Source organism: Haemaphysalis longicornis, unplaced genomic scaffold (genome assembly GCF_048455015.1).
Source record: "Haemaphysalis longicornis isolate Haplotype H1 unplaced genomic scaffold, Haemaphysalis longicornis Haplotype H1 scaffold_5, whole genome shotgun sequence".
In the NCBI taxonomy this organism is placed as follows: Eukaryota; Metazoa; Arthropoda; class Arachnida; order Ixodida; family Ixodidae; genus Haemaphysalis; species Haemaphysalis longicornis.
Window position 1 is genome coordinate 7,253,181 of NW_027526385.1, and position 21,827 is coordinate 7,275,007.

At 46.3% G+C, this 21,827-nt stretch overlaps 1 protein-coding gene and 1 long non-coding RNA gene across 2 annotated transcripts in view; one reads left to right on the plus strand and one right to left on the minus strand.

The window, feature by feature from the left end:
* LOC144137855 (uncharacterized) overlaps positions 1 to 14,840 on the plus strand; it is a 174,829-nt gene extending 159,989 nt beyond the window's left edge. The window contains exons 4-6 of the mRNA XM_077669868.1: positions 8,447 to 8,647; positions 10,207 to 10,424; positions 12,520 to 14,840. Coding sequence (XP_077525994.1) covers positions 8,447 to 8,647; positions 10,207 to 10,424; positions 12,520 to 13,111 — 1,011 coding nt within the window. The 3' untranslated portion in view covers positions 13,112 to 14,840. The remainder of the gene's footprint in view (positions 1 to 8,446; positions 8,648 to 10,206; positions 10,425 to 12,519) is intronic.
* LOC144137856 (uncharacterized) overlaps positions 1 to 21,827 on the minus strand; it is a 90,283-nt gene that overhangs the window by 13,563 nt on the left and 54,893 nt on the right. The gene's annotated exons all lie outside the window — the stretch shown is intronic.

A 21,827-nucleotide genomic window follows, 5' to 3' on the forward strand; every position in this document is an offset into this window, starting at 1 on the left:
TTAGTTGTGCACAATAGTAAACCAACTTTGAAGTTGTGGTCAATGCGGGGAGCTACATAAGTGTGGTCAGCAAAAAGCGACTGTTTAAGAATTTGATTAGTGTGATCAATTTTATGAAATGTTTGGTACATTTTATTTCCCAATAAAAGCAGCGATACATTTGCCAGTATCCCCTTTGAGAGCCTAAGGCCGCACAATCCTTGTGAGTTGCGGCAACACCAGAGCTGCACGCAACTTCGGGAGTAAGCGAAGCTCGAGCAAAAGGAGACATGAAGAAAACGAGGAGAGAGGAGGGACGCGCGAGAAGTCGCGCCGCAGCACGCCTCCATTCCTAAGCAGCTGTCGGGCGTGTCGAAAATATTAATTGAACCTGCCACGAGCGCCTGTTCGCTTGCGCGCGCCTTCTCGGCCGTCTCGATCTTCCTTGCACCTCAGAGGAGGCCGTGTTGTCTCAATATACTGCCGCGCGCAGAGCGAGTGACTTGCTTGCAGGCGGCGTTGCCTTTAGCGACTCCGGGCTCTTTCATCGTACCGACACGTCTCTTGTTTGCTCGTACTGCCTCTGCGAGCGCCTTTAAGAGGGACAGGCACCTCGGTACTAAAGAAAAAGCAAGTGTAAGGTGTCCACGCAACAGTGATCGTAATGGGCTTCTCTTGAGTGCTCCCAGATACAGGTGCGATGCTACGAATGAAGGAATGCGCGAAGTTGCCTCAGGCTTACCATCTCTACCGTCACTGAGCCTGCGCACCGGTTAATTAATTGCCATCTACGAACTACAAATTTCTGCGCCCAGCTTTCAGTCCTCCTATAGAAATTACTCAATTCACACACTTTGCTGCAACACTTAAGTGATCAATCAGGAACAAATCTGCAATGGTCTCGTAGTGGAGTCGTAAGTTTTAATAGTGCAGAAACGCAATCCCGTTCGTTTCTGAGGTAAATGATAGATTAAAAGAGCCAATAAACGTGGTTCTAAGCACTAGAGTGGACAGGTTGATGCTAGCCTACAGGGCCAGCATTGTTCTCTTTCGCCTGCTTCTTTATCAGCACCGTTTTGTCTTGTCCTTAACCTTTAAAATCACGCACAACATGCCCACTTTTATGCGTTGCGGATTGTATCTCTCGCACACCGCGCACCTTTATATGCATTTCTCGCACACGGCGCACCCTTATACGTTATTAACCTTCCCTGCAACCAAGTTTCCCCAAGCCAACCACCGCCATGTTTACTTCTCGCATCTGCGTGTATTCTTGGCTTTCGAATTATGCATTTTTTCTTTCCATAGTGCTTGGCCGGAGTCTCGAGGTAGTTGGTGGGCAGGTTTATCGGCTTGCAATGGAAAGGTCACTATCCTTAGTTTCCTTTCCCTCAATATGTAGTTAGTTTACTGGCAAGTCGGATGCAGAAGAATGCCTTGCAAATACATAAGGACTATAGAACCGAAGCTCACCGAAACATCCCGCTAATCTTGGAGGCAAGAAACCCGCATCTGGCGCTTCATTATGCTGCGCTGATTAGCGCCCGTTGTTTAGCAAATGAGCGCAATGAGGCCTTCGGGGCCACATCAAGGGGGCTAGCTCGGCCGCAAAGCGCTGCCAGCACCGGCGGCTCGCGCCGCAAATGTTATGAGAGGCGTTCCCGGAGGCCCGCCAGGAAGCTGGAGAAATGAAGTTGACAGGCTGTGCGTGAAGCCATAAATTGAACAACGGGGGTTAGTGCCGCAGGAAAGCCTCCTGTAGAGGCCGGAATGAGAAGTGTATGGGTGGGGGGAAGGTGCGGTTGAGGCCGACATGGCTGGAGAGGTGAGAGGGGGTAATAGAGGTGTTCAAGTCTGGAAGAAAAGAGGAAAACAGACGAATGGGTGGTGTCGGGCGAGTAATACTATTACCGTGGTCCCGGCAGCCTTTGAAGACGAGCCGCGACGAAGATTGTTTCGAGAGCTTCCCGCTGCCTTGCTTACCTTCGTGTCGGGAACGCTTGATACGAGCGGCGATAGAGGGCGAAGGGGAAGGGAAAGGGGAAAGTGGTAAGGTGCCGCAGTCTCTACTCAGACACGCCGGTGCTAATTGAGCGAGCCCAGAAGCGAGCTTATGAACTTGAGTGAATTCCCGAACGTGCTTTTACACTCCAGCCGACCGCAGTGAACAGTCAAAAAAGCGAAATGAAGATAATAATGAAGCCTTTCCGAATTTCTACTGTTTTCCGGGGTGGTTGGAGTGAATTTTAATGGCTATGGAAAATTGAGACGAACCGTTCCTGGTAGTTTTCACTAAAGCAGCAGTGAAAGCGAGGTTTTATAAATTGACGGAAAGAATACGTCTGTTTAATTTAAAGACCAGTTGCACCTTGAACTCTATTTAAAATCTAAGGATTTTCGGTGCTTAGGCTAGTAGGCTTCTGTCGCACTTTGGTCGCTTGTGTGGGTATACCTTTGCCCAGAATCGATGACACGATCTCTCCACGGAGAGAATTATTAGGTGCATAAATGTAAAAGTCTTTCAAATTGCTATACAGAAGAGTTAGACAATGTTCAATCATCTATGGCTCTTGCAACCTCTGCATGCGTAAAAATGATTCTCTAGTTTGGATTAAAGGAAACACAGGCTCAACAAGGTGGGTTAAGTTTCCCAAAGTTATGAATTTGTGGACTAATTACCATTAATAGCACTAGTAGCATGTAAAATTACAAAGGCGCATTGATGATATTCAATAAAATTTTCATGTCCATATCTTGGTCCATTAACATACAAATAGCCTAATAAAAAGCCTGTCTTGCGGGTGGAAAACGCTTCCAGCAGATGGTGCCGTAGAACAAACAGCGTGAGCGAGAAGCTCGTGATCTTCTGCTTAGTAAAGAGATTACACGGAGCAGCGCAGCCGTATAGTGGCGGCCGCGAGCACGCGTCGCCCTCTGTTGCATCCCAAACCGCTTGGGCTACCCGGATGACCGAGAGGCCCTGCTCTAGGAACTTTAATTAAGACGTCAGTGCATTGCGGCTGGGCCTTAGTGCTCGCGTGCGGCTTGCCGAGACAGAGGAGAGAGGGGGCTTCCATTAACGCCTCCGGATGGTGCGAGCGGCGGCTCCTTGAAGACGCGCCAAACGCTTTGGTCCTGCTGCGCACATCTGTCTATTTATCGCTTCGTGCACGATTTTACCACCCCTGGCCCGGCACCCCCCTCCATTCAATTCCACTTGCTCTGCTCTCTTTGAGCGGCTTGTACGGAAAGCCAGGCTCCAAGAAAGACGTCATTCCAATAGACCTGATTACGAAGGTCATGAGGGCTGCATGGACAAGCAAACCAGGCGGAACAGTTAGAACTGTGGCGCATTGCGGTCTACAAGCTATATTTCTGCTAGGTTTCCTATGTAAAATCATCCCTTCAATCGTCACGGGAGTATGGGAATCACATTTTGCAAGAGAATACCGCTAAATGTAAGTTTACAAGCGGAAAAAGCTCATACTTTTATTTTACTTTCCTTCCAAGCGGTATTTGAGTAAATGCGCTGTCTGTAGTTCAATTCATGCAATTTACCCTCAAGGTTATTTTCAAAACAGAGCCTTGATATCTTGGCCCATTGTGAAGAAAAGTCGTCCTACGTATGTGTAGGATTCAAACGGCTCGTAAAATGGCGAACGGCACAAAGAAAATAAAACTAAAGATAATGTGTTGTAAATGGGTTCCCAAATTTGAAACTGAATTTCAATCCAACCTTGGGATGGCCTCTGGGATGGTTTCCATGTCCCCCGAAAAGAGATGAGCTGGCATCAGCGACGTCACTACGCATCCACTTGCCATTTGATTAAAAATGGACCTCGGGAATGTGCGCTGACGTTTGACTTAGAAGAGTTTGTTAACCTACACGAGTAATTTGAGCATTCTAATACATAAGGGGCAATTAAACGAGTAGCAAAGTCCGCAGTAGTTTGACAGTTTGCGGGGGCTCGTAGCAGTTCCGTAGATACAGCGCGATGTAGAGTCCACGGGGCCGTTCCTCCAATGTGCCAGGCCACCAGATCTCGCGGAAAAGTTAGGACCCGGGGCCATAACCCTCTTAATAACAGAACTTCTGCGAATATTTTCCTCTTGGCAATAATGATGATTGCTCTGTCCCCCAATCCGTCTTGGTTGTCTTTCCCAAACAATGACACCATATGGTGATATATTCAGCATAAAAAAACGTCGAGGCTCACACGGAGAGCATCCCCACCTTTCTATCTCGAAATTTTGGCAGTTCAGAAACCCAGTTAAACCATTGTAGAAAAGTGATATTTCTCATAGAGCAAGAACTAGACTTTGCTATCAACACTATATTAAGAATTCTCAGAACACTCTACAGTTTTTATGTAATTCGCTGTCAAATGTCACTGCCCATACATTTAAATGCGGTGGTTTCCGAGGCACTCAAACCTTTTAACGCAAAGCGCTACCTTTGAAACTGCATAAAGCAAGCCTTCGGCCCTAAATTTAGCTGTGCGAAAAACAATCGCATTGCACTGATTAAGTCCAGAGTATACACTTCTGAAAGACTGCGATGAGCCGGAAAGCTGCTCCTGTCTGACAAACTTATGGAGTGTTCCTTCCTTGCTGTTTAATAATACGATTGCGAAAACCCCATAAATATTTACGTGTGAATTATCTAGAGGGTTTCGCACAGGTATTCTGATACGGTATAAATAAGGTGCGGCGCCCGATCTCAGCTCAAGTATACATCCTACCCTTCGGCAAAACGTTAACTCCCGTAAGTCTGTTCTCTCCACTGGGAGATCCGTGGTCCGTAAACAAGGCCCGAGGCTACTCTGAATGATTCATTGCTTTGTTCAGAGCGCGAGAAAGCCTGCATGCATGTAAGCCTCCGGACTGAATGCTAAACCCCGCCGCCTCAATCCACACCACTTCGCGCAATACACACTGCAAAAACTTGTGGTCACGGGGATATGCCGCGGAATTAACCAACTCGAAGCTTGGCTCTAAATGTCTAATCATGTGTTCGCTGCATTCTTTGCAGAGACGTTGTTAGGACACCAATCATTCTTTATGCATTGACAAATCCTGTATGCCGTAGCAATGCTGTGTGGGGTCGCCTGCTGCAGTGTAAATGCATTATCCGGATGTAACTAGGCAGGTGTAGTTCTGTCCTGTTAACACCGGTAGCTCTGTCCGGTTAACTGAGGTGTAGTTCTGTCCTGTTAAACGGCATTACAATGCCGTTTTTTTGTACTACGGCTGCTGGACGTACACGCTTATAATGAAACGTTTCGATCAGTTTTGTTTTGTACTAGTCGGAATTGCGTCAGCATCAACTGTAAGTACATGACTGGTATATAGATCCAGCATGGCGAGCATTCACTATTCCCTAGGTCTTTTTTTCTAGTGTACCCAATGCTTCTCTCATCAGAGAAGACCTTAAACCCGCTATACCACCATAGCATAATTACCAAGTGTAAAAGCAAGCTCATTTAGTTTTTGTCTACTTTGACAGCACTGTTTGAACTAGTCGGCAAAAAATACACTTGTTCGAGAGAAAAACTTGTTTAGCCCAAATAAAAACTGGCCCGTCAGTAGCGGTTACATCCCGAAACGTGGGTTGGCATAACGCTAGGTCGGCAGCGCATAGTTGCCACAGGGGTTTTCTTTCCTGCTGCTGTTGACTTGCCGAGCTCTAAAGCGTGGTCATAGATGCTAGTTGCGTCCAAAGACGAGTGAATGGGGAGACAGCACCATGCCGCAGTACATGGACAGCCACAGGACTTCAAACAATTTGATGTCCCTTATGGAATAATATATTTAACTCATAAATTTAGGAAAAGGAGTTCTGTATTTCCTCTCTTTGAACAATACCAGAAGGTGTCATCGAAACTTTGTGGCACACGGTACCACTTAGGAGCTTTGAAGAACGAAAACTTTGACAGCACATTTTAGAAACAAATAAATGACGGAGGACTCGCATGCTAACATAAATAGATAGCCCAAATATCCTCACCCAAACCAGTTTCCCAAACCAGTCGCGCGTGTGCAAAATCGTCGGGGCGTTATCTCTTCCAGCGGGGTCATTTGTCTCGTATTGTTTTGCTGGGCAGGCATTTGCAACCACTACCTGTCGTCGGGTACAGCGAGCATGGGTGCGCAAGGGACGATGGATGACCAGCGGATTTCTCATGCTGCAAACGGGAAACCTCTGTTTTTCACGTTGGTAGATCCATCCGCTAGAGTTACGTCATCGCGTACACACCGTAGCAGTACGAGACCATTAGCTTTGATCTCAATGGGAATCCGCGGTTGCGTGAAAAGGGAGAAAAGTGCGAGTCGTTAGGGAGGGACAAGATCGCGCGCGTCACGTAGCTTCGAGAAACAAGGTTCATCGCAGTAGCGCACTCCTATTACACCGAAACGTGCCAGAGTTCCCCTGGCTCCAACCCGACGTCTGGCTGCCAGGGAATAGGGACCAGTTTGCAGCTACGCGGTGGTCAGGAGATAAGCATGACATCGCTGAAAATAGCGGCTTCTCTAGTGAGAATGAGCATTCAAACAACGAAAAAGAGCCGTTTTTATTGCGAGGTGTAATATGGTCGCGAAGGGAACAACTAGTTACGCTGAGCTGGAAAAGCTGGAAAGGCTGGCAAGATTCCTGCTGAAGTTTATTACAATTTGCCACTTTCATCAGATGTTCTGCAACAGCAACAACTTAATACCACTTTGGTTAAGTACCACCAATACCACTTTGGCAACAACTTAATACCACTTTGACACATTGGCTAAGAATTAAAGCCGGTGTTGAGATTAGTGAACTTTATTATAATTTTCGACTGCCGGGGCCTTTCATGATGATGAATGCGAGCCATTTTTGTCGCAATGGCGTTGAGATCATATCGCAATGGTCCGCACAATTAGGGCTTATTTGAACACCATTTCGATGGTAACAACGACAAACATAGAGTCCTTGCATTTTCGCATTTCCTTGCTGAGGTCAAGCCACTCACTCAGGCACGCAGTCTCGCGGTCTTCGCCTCGGACAGCAGCGCAGGCGTGAGTAGCCCAGAACAACCGCGCCAGCTGAGGCAAAGGCTCCAGTCCACTTTGGACGCTGACTGATGACGGCTGTCGCCGCACGGAAGCGCACCCTTTCACGCACGTCTAGGCACGCCTCAAAACAAGCGCGCATGCGCAGAATACCGCTCGCTCTGCCCCATCTTGCGCTTTCCTCTCAGCCTATACCCCTTACTTTTTGTGTTTGGGACTTTTGTACCGCAGATTTTTCTTTGAGAGCCATCGTTTTTTGTTCTTCTTGGCTTTCGTTTCTATTGCGGCATTTCGATTGCCGGTGCTCCTATATTTTATCTTCCCTGCGGGCCTCTGTTACCGCGTCTCCTTGGCCGTTCTGTGACGTCAAACTGGCTCCCTCCACTTCAGCTTTATCGATGTTTTGCTCTGCAGCTTTATCCTTTTTCTAATTAGCACAGAAATGAGTAAGCAAGACCACACAAGACTCTTTGTCCCTATCGCACGAATTGAAAAGTGACGCCTAATTGTATGAATCTATCTTATTGAGTGGCCTCAAACATTTGAACAGTTCTATGCAGAAATATAATGCTTCCCCTTTTTATTTTGAAAAGGCCTTGAGTCTAGGACATACACTTTCTGCCCTTTTCCTGCGCCGGTGTCGAGAAATCGCAATCTCGGTGCTTCAGAGCTTCTCTTTCAGCTGCAATGTGTCACAGATGTCAGAGTGTCATTATGTCACAACTAATCAGAAGTACCACTAGTGTGAATAATTTGGTCGAACAGTTTACATGTACTCAACCTAGAGAAGAAAACCAACTAAAAGGTGACTCTCGAGACTTCAATTGTTGTGTCTACCACACAACGTGACAGTAACTCACTGTCCGCTGACAGATCGTTTAAAGAGTAATCGGCGTATGGGCAAGTCTGACATCAGAGCGTCGGCTGTTCCAATATAGCCTCCCCGTAGTCGCTATGCCTTGTATCCCATGGTGCTTTGCAAACAAGTGTTAAGATTACTTGTGGCCAGTTGGCACAAGTAGGAGTACAAATATAAATTGCAAGGTGCATGGCAGTTTTCAGCACCAAGAAGCCGGGAGCTGATGGATGAAGTTAGCAGAGTAGCATGAAGGAAAAGGAAAATTGTCATGTTGGAAATGAATGGATGAAAATTTCTAGGCCAGGTCGTCGTTTTCGATCAAACCAATAGTGGTGTCGATAACAATGAAAACGTTGGAAGTGAGCTTTTTGCGCATGAATTCCTAGGACTTAGTGGAGGGATTAGACGAATGACTGGGGGTATCAACGGGTTTTATTATGGCGGGGAGGAAATAGTTTGGAATAACCGAGACGAGACAGTCAATGTGGGAGTGCTATGAAAATAATGATTATGGCGTTCTTGTCCCACTCATGTGCTTGTTTCTCGCTTCTGTCGCCGCTGCAGGTTTGGTTCCAGAACCGGCGTGCCAAGTGGAGGAAAAAGGAGAACACCAAAAAGGGACCCGGACGGCCAGCGCACAACGCGCACCCGCAGACGTGTTCCGGTGAGCCCATCCCGCCGGAAGAGATCGAGCGCCGCGAGCGGGACAGACGGGAAAAGAAGCTGCGCAAGCAGCTAGAGCGGCAGGCCAAGAGGCTACAACAGGTGAGGGGGCACACGCTACCTTCCAAATTGATAGTCTAGCGGCCAATCACATACGTTGGCGGAAGCAAGTGGCATGGTCGCGATTGTAATTAGTAGGCAAGAAGCTATCGGTGAAATCATGTATGCAGCTAAGCAGTGCATACTTTCTTTGGCAAAGTTTTCCAGGCTACGCTAAAAATTCCTGGGCTACGAAGGATTCATAGAGAACGCTCTACGTTTTATTGTGACCAAGTCATTTTATGACCGTAAGAAAGAAAAAAGTTTTCTCCAGCTTTTTATCATGGAACGTTTAAGGGTCGCTCGACAGGCAGCCTTGTAGGTTAACTTTTTGTGGCCTGTGCCCTTATCGCATGGCTTAGAAAATTTTGCCAGAACACTACAGACATAGAGAAATAAGTAAACGTATTAAATTTCCTGTGTATACACGTAAAGCTGCTCTGGGTAAGTGATTATTATTCTTGGGTCCCGGGGCAGTGGAGCTCTATCTGATAACTGATGTAAATATTGTTTTCTTATATTTTTCTGGGCGACCTTATGTGTGAGCGGTTACGTGTTTAACTTTGTAACAGCAAGTTTTCGTTGCCGCCGACGTGTCCTTTTCTGTCCCTGTTTGTTGTTCTGTTTATTTTGTTGCATATTTTTTTACTTTTAACGTCCCTTTGTACTAGAACTAAGTTTCTCTTAGGTCTTGTGGCCTCGCATTTCGGGCCTCAAACAATTATTCAATTTTTTCCCTCTTTCCCTCGTGTTTCTTCTTGGCAGCCAGTTTTGTTCGTAAATCCTTATTGTTGTGTTTTGCCCTCATCTGTGTGTGCGTATCATTTTGTTTCCTTTTTTATGCTCGCCCATATCTTCTTTGGGAGCCGACGATAGCGTTTGTCCATATTACCTGGCGACTTAACAATCAGTGCATCTATTCATTTAGCTTTGAAGAATACGTGTTGGGTCACACTTGCACGCCGATAGCTCTCTGAACGCAGTGAAAGAAGCGAGGGACTTAAGGGGAACTCACGTGATAATATTCCTCTGGATCTCACTAACTCATGACGCACGGGCTTAAAAGCATCGTGTACAGATTCAAATTGTTTTACAAATGCATGAAAATGTTCCCAACGGTCCAGTTTGCTTCTTTTTAAATATGTCATTTCTTTACTAAAATAAAAATTAAACAAGACACACGTTTTGGTTCATCCCGCTTTTACTAGATGGCGCTAGCCATATAGAAAGCGAGAGATTATTTATTTATTTCAGTAAAGAAGTAACATATTTCCAAAATAAGTAAACTATCGGCCGTATGGAGCATTTTAATGTACCTACAAAACTTTTCCTACTGGTGCACGATGGGTTTAAGCCCGTAGGTCATGAGGTAGCAAATCCCATAGAAATGTTAAGAGGTGAGTCCCCTTTAATAGACATTCTTCAAAGTCTGGTGCTCTTGCCACTTCCCTGTTTAAATCCGTCCATGCCTTAGATCAGTGTTTGTTGATCTGCAAGCGCATGTTAAACGAGGAAGCTCTTACAAGTCACCCTAACACCGCGTTTGCCTAATGTTGTCGCAGGCACGCCTCAAGCCGGGGGTCAATCTCGCCAGTTTACGGGAGACCATTCAACAGTCGCTGGCAGAGCTGTGGAACGCCAACCCAGCCAAAGAACCACGGGCTCTGGTCGGCCAAGAGACGTTCCGGCTCCTGGAAACGTTGGGATTTGACGTGCTAGAAGTGCTCTCCCGTGCACGCTTCGAGCCACCTCGCCGGCAAAATCTCACCGCCCCATCAAGGTACATACATATACATGAAACTATTGCTTTCTATGTCTTCGAATTAAGTTAGGTCAAAATTATGCACGCGTCCCTTGGTTGGTATTTCAAAAATGAAAGAACTCGACTGTTGTCGATGTAGGTTACTGTGCATTTTTTAGCCTTTTTTTCAGCGAATAGTTGTTACTCGTGCTTCCTGCACTCAATAAAGAGCAAAGCGGGAATTGGATAAAGTGTGCAGCAAAGCGCAACCATAACAAAGTGCTATCACAAGCGAACAACTGTCTTTTGTTTAAAGTATGACCACCACTTTGATATCTTGAATGACTAATATATTCTCGCAAGATGGCGTTAACAAAGAAATGGAAATTAACACTGCTTAAAAGGAGAATAGCAAACGTATTAAACAACAATGACCACCGTAGTCGGTAAAGCAATAAAAATATTTTTGTTTCACAAGTGGTGTTTTGCATCCCATCTACATCGCGTACTCCCAAAAATAAGAAAATGATTAATGTGTGATTCCGGTGGTCCCTTTAGATACAAAGTATGGGGTTCGACTGAGCTCCTCGAGGCGAAATTAATATCAGACCAAGCAGCTATTACAATAAAGTGAGTGTTTCATACATGTTACAGCACGCATCACGGAGTAAGGAAACTTCCGAAGAACTTATTCCGTCTCAAAATTTAAGGCATGAGGATCACACCCCTGAGATATAGTACGACTAGGGCCAATGGATTGTGTAGGTGCTGACCCCAGTAAGCAAAAAGTAATTTTTAGCGTTTTTCTGCACTAACATTTTGCAAACCTGAGGTGTATTTTTAGAATTTCAAAGGAGTTTTATTTGCACACAAAAACCTTGTCTATAAAGTTCCACAGACAAGACGCCTTGAAGGGATGTTCAATGCAAGTTTAGCCGGTTTAATATTGTGAGAAGAATAGTTTTTAAATAACCTTTCTTTTGCAAATATTTATTAGTTCTTTCTTTGAGGAAAAACAATGTAGCGAATATCTGGAGGGCTCTTAGTTTCTCTGATGTTTTAAAAACATATTTATATTGTGACTAAGTTATAAAAGCATTTCAAACAAACCCTGAAATTTCTTCTTAACATTTGCATACTTCTCTTGTACTCTATTGGGACGCAGAGGTCAATAGCAGTTCTATAGGTGTTGAAAAAAGAAGACCAAAACACGTTTAAAATTTTCGTTCGCGCTCCATGTGTAAACTGATAAATATCCTAAAACTTCGTATCAAAGACTCGTGGAGGTAATTTTCGTGCGTAAAAATTGTTTATGTGCCCGTCAGGGCCTTTGCGAATTGCAGGACTTTCCCAGTTGATGTTTAAGAATAATTATGCGGACAGACTGCTCAAACTTTAGTGTGAGCAATCTGTGGGCTATTGTAACAGGCACTCCAAGGAATCATGAAACTCCCGTGGAGCGACTGGGATGCAATCATAATCTAATTCATTTGCTTTGCACAGCCGCAATGATCATTATGTCATACCTCATCTGGTGCTCTTACCCATCCTCCACATCATAATTCTTCGCACTAGGGTTCTCGGCTGCCGCTTGGAATAAACGTGCTGGGCCTGCCATCTCTGAGGCGTCCCTCCTGTGTGACGTCTTTCCTTTACGCGTCTCTCAATAGATATGTCGGTAACTGAGCGAAGCAGTGTCCTGTGGTGTGTTCCTATCCAAACGTCGACGCTATACTTGGCCATTTCTCTATTTAGCGGAAGGTCAGGTTGATAAGGTACACAGTCGTCGAACATTGACGTTGCACAGTTTTTCTAAGAAAATATTTTTCTTTAAATTACACAATGAATCGAAAAAAGAGTATGAAGATAACTGTAGGCAACTAGCTGCTGTGTAAAAGAAGTCGGCGGTTTTAATTAAAATATTTTTTTTGAAATTCCTTTAGGATGTTCATTCCCATATGGTGCTAGGTTAAAGAAAAGCGGCAGTTGTAACTAGTATTTCTTTTTTTGAAAATTCTTTCGGGTGCCCATTTGCATCCTGACAATCTTTTGCAAGAGTGCGAAGTTTTGCGTCGATATTGAACTGCAGGCTAATAAAAGTAACCTTTGTTTTTTGCGTGTGTTTTTGTTTCAGGTCTTCTGCAGACGACAGTTCTTCCGACGTGCCTCCGCATCGGTTTATGACGCTCCTGACATCCGCAACCCCTCCGGTGGGGGGTATCGTCACCAGCTGCGGGAACGTAGGCAAATCGTCCGCGTTCAGCATCGAGAGCCTTTTAGCATCTCGAGAAGGCTCGCGGGAAGCGACAAAGGGCACGGGTCCGCTTCGAACACCCATGCCTACCTCGACAGCAGCGGGTTTCCAACTAATGGTTCAGCAACCTATGGGGTTCCTCGTCCGCCCGGAGCTACAACATCACGACGATGACGTCGATCAAGACAGAGCCGACGGCCAGCGGCAGGACTGCTGCAGTTCGGCGGACGACGAAGACTTCAGCGACCCCGACGTGACCGGTTGTGCCGAGGACGCGGACGCCAAACGGCAAGGACGTCAGGACGATGATGACATCAGTGTTGGTGATAGTGATGTTCGCGTTGACGACAATGGTGACGTGGCGTTGCGGGATGAACGAAACAGAGACGTGTCGGACGACGACTCGGTGTCCGTCCACGTAGCCGACGACGATGAAGGAGCTGATGGTGACGACGAGGGGGACGTGTGGTAATACAGCCGACCAGCGTCAAGTGGAGCAAAGATGCTGCCGGTCTTGCAATGGTGATTAGCAGCAAGCAAGGAGCTTAGTGGGCGAGATCCCAGAGCTTGGACATGACTTTTCTGCGACCAGCCTAAGCAGCAAACCGGAATTGAATATACTATAGTCACGCCTGCAATTACCATATCAGACCCGTGCCGCAGTTAGAAGGAATTTCCTAACTGCTGCCATGGAATTAACGTTTCACTTCCATGTTGGGACTCAATACACAAGAAAACGAATGACTGGTAGCAGCTTCCCTGTGCAGCGCTGGAAAGGCGGCCAAACGGAAGTGCATGTTCGAAGTTAGAAAAACGGAGGACTGGTTGTTTTCTTAGGTCATCTGTTTAGACACTTGAGTGAAACTGTTTACTTTATCACCTTCGCTGACAGCCAGACGTCTCTGGTGGCTATTCTTGTCGTGCCCTCGAAATATTCTTGTGATTGAAATGGACTGAACGAGGAACCTAAGGGGCATGCCCTTTATTTATTACCTACAGCTTTTGTTAGTCCCCTTTAAGTGCAGACATAGGTGCGGGCTTTTTCCGGGTAGGGTCGCGAGAACTGGAATATTTGTTGTTGAAAGTGTGATCTGGCGTGCGTGCGGTTATGATGAGGGTGTGATTCAGTTTCTCAGAGGCCTGTGCGCTGTCATTGGCAGAAAGGGTGTTCGTTGGCGCCGAAAGATTGTGAAGTGTTCTCAGTGGTAAAAACTGACCTTATTCTTGCATTTGAAATCATAATCTCTGAGTTGCTGACATGCTTTTTCTAAGCTGTGGGGTGACTGCATTCGCAGCAACTGAGGTGGCGAAGCGTCGGATAGCCTGGATCTTCTATTAGCTTTTCGATTACGTAAAAACCCAACGAAGAAAAGTTGGACGAAAAAAATTCGGGGTTGCAATTTCTGTTTCAAAGGTATTTTATTCACGTCGTTTCCAACAGTCATACATACACACTGCCAGGTTTAATGACCGATCACTCGGCATTTGATTCCGGGACTGTCCACGCGTCAGCCTACTTGGTGTAACTGTCTTGGGCATTGGAAGTATAGCCACACGCGTCTAAAATTGTAGAAACTGTGAAAAAATACACCGCCTCTAACATTCATGCAGCATTCATTCTTGGAAGACCCTAAAATTAGTCTTGTGAGAACGGTGCTTCTTTATGTTATTTAGATTAATTGAAGTCGAGAGGTAAATTCTAAGGTTATGTGCAATACCGTGGTTAGGGAAGCATGTCAATAAAAAGTGAACAAGGTTCGCTGAGAAAAATATGTCAGACTGACAAATTAGGGTATGTAGTTTCGGTGTGCCCAGCGGGCCTTTACCATCCATGACACATATGTTTTCGCGGGATTTTTAACACCAAATTGTGAGACTGTGTATGAATGTGTGGCATGGTGTTTCTCAAGAAGGTAAAACTTGTATGCGCCTTTTTATGATCAGGGGATGCCTATAAAAGAGACACGGTACTTCGGAATTGTTCTGGGGCACAACGGACTGGTAGATATCCATCTGTGGCGAACTGCTACGACAACTGACAGACTCTAAAGAAGAAGTGAAATCTTCATTAACTGCTCGTTTCCAATGAAAGAACTTGTAATCTTTCGTTCAAGTACGAAAGAAAAGGCACGTTTTTGTCATGAACTCACAACGCGTAGTGGGTGGAAAAAGAAATGACACTTTATTAAACGGCGTTCAGAGTGAAATTTGTGTTCGTTATCTCCTATCTTGCATAAAAGGTAAGTTCATCCGTTTTTACTACAAAATTGACGCTCCTTCAGTGTTTTGGATTCTGTGCAATCAGCGTAATTAGGCACGAGAGTGGTGTTTCACCTTCATGGCTTGTTAATGCATGAAAACAATTTGTACGGAACGTATGCAGTGGGTTGGCGTTCCCAAGGATAAGGTGCGACATCAGTGCAGCAGGCACCTAAGTGCATTATAAAGCACCAGAAACATGATCACAGGATTGCATTGCGGGCGTTTAAAAAAAGGGTTGCTCTGGCATTTTATGACTCCAAGATGGCAAAAATATGCGTTCACATACCTACTATTGAACGCACCCAGGGACACAAACTAACACGGCACTCAATTTAACAATACTTTCGCTTTTATATTCGCCTTTGCCTACACTTGTCGTTGCGCAACTGAGCTCGGTTCAGTTTTAGGCTATGCTTGACTAACAGTACGTAAATCGTATTTTCACGAAGAAAGCGTTGTGTATCTGTCACCCATGTCTGTGTCCTGTTTTCGATATTGTTTCCTCACAATACATATGAATTTCTGAAGGTTGCGAATAGAGAGATTTTAGCTGAAAACCCAGCTCCTATCAACGAACGCTAAAGCCAACTTATCGTTTCTGACGTAAATAATAGAAGAAATCAAACAATCAGCTTCCCGAATTCACCTAAACACGTTCAATGTTAGATTGACATGACAAGTTGACAACGGCCAAGAGGTAGTGACTGAGAGAAATATTTATGCCAAAGAGCTCCGAAAAAAAAACAGGCAAAAAGGATTTTCCCAATGCCGAAATGAGAACTGCTCCTGAAGATGAGTTTGACACGTGACCTCTATTAAGATGGTTATCATCAACGATAGGAGCGTAATTGTGGGAAGGTATGGCAGCGAAATAATTAGGAAGGTCCCGCTGAGTAATTAGCAACTCAGGGACCTGAGTCACGCGCCACAGCACCAACACATACAACCCAGGAGGCTGAAAAAAAGACGAGACTGCAGAAAACTAAAGCGGCTGATCAAGATGTACGATACTAAATGAGGAAGCATAATAGAAAGAAGAACTTTGTGGGAACCTCGGGAGAGACACGGCGTCAGGCAGCCAGGTGTTTCCAGAAATGGCTGAAAGAGAGATAAAAAAGGAGCAGCTACGGTCGAATGAAGTAACCCCCTGACCCTCCACTCTCCCCCTCCAAAAAAGAAAAAAACAATCATCGAGGAACGCTATTCTGGCGGTAATATTTTCAAATCGTATTTTATCACTGCGTGAGTCTGAACTGCAGGGCAAGAAACTATTATCTGAAAATAATTGCATTAAACATTAAAAACAGGGTACACTGCAACACGATACACATACTATAGAACACACTATACAGCGCGAAGGTTTGCGTAGGATGACGAAGGTTAGCGAATTAAAAAGGTGGACGAAAGCACATAAGACAAGCGCTATCTCCTAAGTCTTCGACAAACTTCGCGCTCTTAAGTGTTGCATAGCTCAGTGCCAACTTTCCCGAGAATATATTCTTTTGTACATATACTGACAGTTAATCGCGCTGTAAAGCATTTTTTTTCATCTGTTCCAGGCAAATTTGCTCAATCTAAGCAGATCTTGAACGGGTTTTCGCGAACTTACCCGTACAGATACAAGCATGTGCGGCAAAATAGTTTTTCCGCAGGTTGCACGCGTATTACACAGGTAGGGCATCTAAATTTATAATTTTGAGGTTGGGTACGCACACCGAAACTGCCCCTTGGTCGTGAGAGTGGCCGTAATGGAGAGCCAGAGGTAAATTGAGAACACCTCCGGATGCGTCACATGCGCCAAATTTTTGAGCACAGCGCCAAGGTGAAATGAGACTAAAAAAAATGGAGTCACCTGGTACAACATATGGACCAAAGTAGCGCTTCGTTCCCAAGGAAAAAAATAGACGTTGCTTTGCACTCCTTCAAAATAAAAACGGAAGATTGAGCATCGCTACCGCACGTTATATGCCCACCAAGCATGTATATACACGTCCATGCAGTACGTGCATGGAAACAAGGACCCCTTTCTGACTATGCGATAATGACGCATTCCTATCTGGCGGCATTTAAAAATCTGTACCTCAACCACGAGTGATTACTAAGAAGGTGTATCGGTTAGGCAATTTATGTGTTGCTATAGTGGCAGAAAAACTTCCTGGCAACACCACGACAATGCATGAATAAATTAATGAATGAATGTCGTCATTAGCCAAAAGAAAGCTGCGTTCTCTTTAAGCAACTACTGCGGGCAACAGAAGCGCTGACTAGCTACAAGAGCACAGAAACTGAGCCAATATTTCTGCAAACAACCATTTTTACGCGCATGGAAACGCGAGATGACAACTACATGGCGACCAAGCTAGGAGTGCGAGCTATGTGAAGGCACTCTAAAGTGGAAATTTAAAGCTCTGCTCTCATTAAGCGCTCTATGACGCCCCGAACAGCACTGGATTCAACGCTGCGAACCACGGCTGGAACACGAAGGATACTACATTATATTACTTGCTGATTGTCGAGGCTTCTTCGCTGCTGTTAGAAATGCAGCGACAAGTGTGAAACGGTGGTCCAGCACGTCGCAGCAGGGGAGAAGAAGGTGAAACGGAGCAGGATGACTCTCAACTGCAAGCTAGACTACAAGTCCGCCCCTCCAGCCCTCTCCCCTCTTTTACAATAAAGTTTATTGCTGTTAGGATTGTGATGATGTTGATGCAAAAGGACCATTGCTGTCATGGTCATTCAATACAGACCGAGGTGAGCTTAAAGTACATCGGCGAAAAATAACAATAAAATTTAAAATCGATGCCACACACATCCAGCCCTCAACAGCCAAAGCGAAGCGGCTACCGTTCGAGATCGTTTCAGTGAAACGTACATAAGCAAAGAAAAACGAAACTACTGCGAAAACTGAGGTGAGCGGTACACGGAGAGAAAACTGGGCGATGACTAACACAAGAAAAGAACACAGAAAGAGGGGAAGAAGAAAAAGAAAAAGAAGGAGGAGGAGAAAGAGGAGCACGAAGGAGGAGTGACGGGGAAATAATTAGGTTTTCACGCCCGTCGTCCGCCATTACTAACGCCTCGAAAAGCGTCGTCCGAGCGGTAATTAATTTGCTGTTACGGAATTCCCTGCGCCCGCCTTAAACTGGCACGAGGCTCGGCTTAAGGGGCAATGGCGTCCTGACACTTTTTCACTTCGCGTGTCGCCGTGGTTAACGCTCCAGCTGTCGCGCAGCCGGTTTTTAATTACACACCTCCAGATATATAAGAGCAGGGGATGCAGGGTATAATTAGCTATTTTTAACGCGGAAAAAATGCCATGCGTATCAGTGCACGAGGCGCATGAAATAAACACCAGCGCATGAGGAGCTGGATGGCGTAGCACTTACTGTGATAAGGGAACACCGCAGTACTATTAAGCAAGGGTTCATTGTCCCCGCATGCGTGGCTTCATTTGGATATTATTGCCAGCACGGCTGATGTACAGGGAACTCGTACGAATTTAATAGGAGAATAGGGACACAGATCCTGACAGCTAAACGGCAACGTCCAGTAGATATCCACCAAGTGATACTGGCTGTGCATATAAAAAGCAATTCGTGCCGACGAAAACAGTGATGGAATAGGTGTGAATGTTTCGGGAGGGACGTAAAAAAAGTAGTTCTCCCGAGGGCTGGTACGGGAAACCCTTCGGCCACAGACAATGCTTTCCCGCGTCTCGCGGCCATTATGCCGGATGCGTTTGCGCGGAAAGGGTAGGAGATTCTGCACAATCTAGCGTAGGGTCGTGAGATGTTGTCCGATGACTTTCGTTTGTTGGGATCCTGCACAAAGATTAAAAGGGAAAGCGATTCTTCTTACCTCTAGGCATCATGAATAGGAGCACCAATTGGTACAAGTAGGAGCGATCGTATACTTTTTATGTGTACGATACCTACCCTTGTCCCGAGGAGTTAAACCATGTGCATCTTGGTTTATTAGTTATTGGCTTATTCAATGCTACCGCAGTTCTGCTACCGTAATTCTGCTAATAGGATATTTTGAAGGCACAAGCATGGGATTCACGCGAGCACGCCACGAGTGTGTGCATGTATAAAAACGTACGTATGCGTGTCCGTCTGAAAGTCTGCATGAAAAGAATGTATATGTATAGCCCACTTTGTAGGGTTTAATGTCGTTAAGATTGCATCTCATACAGTTCGACAAAATGACGTGAAACGACGCCGTGTAGCCTCATACCGACTGTGGTAATTTAGTGCAGGAGCGAGTACCGTTAATTGGATCCCCTTTCCTAAACAAGGCCCAAGTTCTATTAGTTACAGGTAAGCCCGGTAAAAACAAAATGTGACTTTGCGGCCAGGAGACTACGCTATGCCGGCTAAATCACTGGAGTGTCCTTGTATGTAACAGATGTCGGTACTGGCGCTTTGAATGAATGCTTATGAAAATGTAGTCTAACCGCTTGTAACGCCTACACGACGCCGTATACAAGCTGCAGTGCTTCAAACTACCCACTTCCGTACGGTAAGCCTGGCCCCATGCTGCGACTGCCCCCTCCTGGCGATTGCCGCGTAACAAATCGCTTCCAGTCACACCACTTGGGTGAATAGAGCTGTCGAAGAGCGACTCGCTTACGCTGCGCACACAAACTGTACTTGACCCGAGCCTTCAAAAGCGCCCGCAGAGAGTAGCGGGGTGCCCAAGGAAATGCTGTGGGCGGTACCACACGCCGGCAGAGGAGCCGCACTTTTCGCTCTACGGCGGGGCGATTAATTGCCTCGGTGGCCCTGCCAGAGGCGCTAATGAAGTGCCCGTTTTTAATGGTCTGAAGAAGATCACCCGACCTCTCCACCTCCCCTTCTTCCCCCTTGCCCCCGCCGGGGCCAAGACAGCGGAGCACCGGGCCCATGGAGAGCCGCTCGCTTTGGTGTAACCTTCACATCCAAGTTCCAAGCGAGCCTCTCGGCTCTTCCCGTTCTACCTTTGTCGTAGCGCAATTAATCGTCGTCGCGCTCTAGCCGAGACCAGAGTCTTTCGTAGCCCGCAGTTGGTTCGCCGCCACACAAGAACGCTGTACGAGTACGACTACTCCGTCTTCCTCGGTGAGCGGGGTCTGCAGCGCGAAAGGTTTGCACCTGCAGCAATATTCAGTTCTTTGCCTCACATGGCAAGTGCGCTGTATAGAAGCGCGGTTGTGTGATAGATAATACATTACCAACTCGAACTTAAGCTTACTTGTCCCAACTTGTGGCCTGAGAAGCCACGAGCAATCTTTCTTTTTTCTTCGCGAAGCGCGGGAAGGGGGAATACGGAATTGAAATTGGAATTTGCCTGGAGGCTGCAGCGCCGTGTTGGCCAAGTGGGGAAATGCAGTTTATCATTACGTATACAATGCTTTCTTCACAGAGAACACCCCAACAGAAAAAGAGTCGCGAAACTCTCCTATTTCCGAAACTGGCTAGAATCACAGCTGTCGTTGTCACACTTGCGGCAGCACAGCCACAATAGGTTTTTTTCAGTTTAATGTCCTGCCTGAGTGTGCTTCGAGCTTTGTACGGCTGCGGAACAGACAGTGTAAAGAAACTGCAGGCAATTATAGCTCTCTACCCAGTGCTCGGGGCCCGTTATGCAAGCAGACGTTGTACAACCGCTTCAGGATGACTCCCATGACATTGGGACAAATGTCCCCGCAATTTTGAAGCAGGCACAAAATGCGGGTGAAGTTTTCACCAGACGGTTGTCCTCGACCAATTAAGAAGAGATTGCTGCTGGGCAAGTTGGTCCGGACTTCGCGACAGGGTTTCAGCGCTAAAAAAGGACAAACACAAGAAAGAGAACAGGACAGGCGCCATCCTGTCCTCAACAAAAGAAAGAATACAGGTAGCGCCTGTCATGTCCTCTTTCTTGTGTTCGTCCTTTTTCAGCGCTGAACCCATGTCGCAATTACCCATTGTGTTTAAGCAATAGCGAACACTTCCACTGAAGTTGGTCCATGGAGGCATTTCTTTCCCTTCTTTTTAAATGTTAACAGTACTCTCCACAATTTTGTTTTTACGCGTTCGTTTAGAACTCGACATGCACCCCCTCCGCCTACTGCCGGCGCCCCCGTGGGGGACTGGATGCCTCGAACAAAGGTCTACAAGTGTCATCCATTATGCCTTTTCAGGGATCTCCCCTCGTTCCCTTTGTAGCACGGGGCTGGGCTCCCCGCGCAGCACAAAGCCATATTGGGAAGCAAAGAGCGAGAATAATTCGGCAATAATAAAAAGGAACATGGGGCGCCACGTGCGAGAGTCTCCCCCGCCCATGCGGGTTGTCGAACGCCGCCTGTCCCATCCGCGGCGTGTTATTATCCGGGCTCTTATCGGCTCATCCTCCTTTAGAAAATGGCCGCCGGCACGTGCCACGGCCTTTTGCTCGCGTGCCCCGCCGCGCATATCTATGGGTTTGTGCACGCCTTCCAGATATCTGTATCCACGTAAGCATGAACGCATGCGCGGCAAGCCCCTATGGGTGGCTACGTCGGGTCCGTCGTTGGTACTTTTGGTGGGTGTTCTATTATTTTCCGAGTCGATCCTCCAAGTGACAGTGATGGTTCGCTTGGAGTAGAGTTTTTGCGTGCTCCGTTGGTGCAAAGTTATTAATCAACGCTGCTGGTGCCGGGTGGAGATTTTGCAGTCATGCGCAGTGAAGTTCTTCCTCGTGGGTGACAAAAAGCAGGAGTTTGCCAAGGTTTGGTTTTGTTCCCCACTCTGTTCGCCTTTTTTTTAGCGAGTGTTATGGGGCCCGCTGGCGCAAGCACACTTGCAATTAAGGAGGTGCTCAAGCTGTATCGGTTGTTTCTATGATATCATAAGCATACATGGCCTACGTAAGTGTCCAGCGTAAAAGTAGATGGCGCTGTGTTGGGTTTCGTAGTATGCGCATCA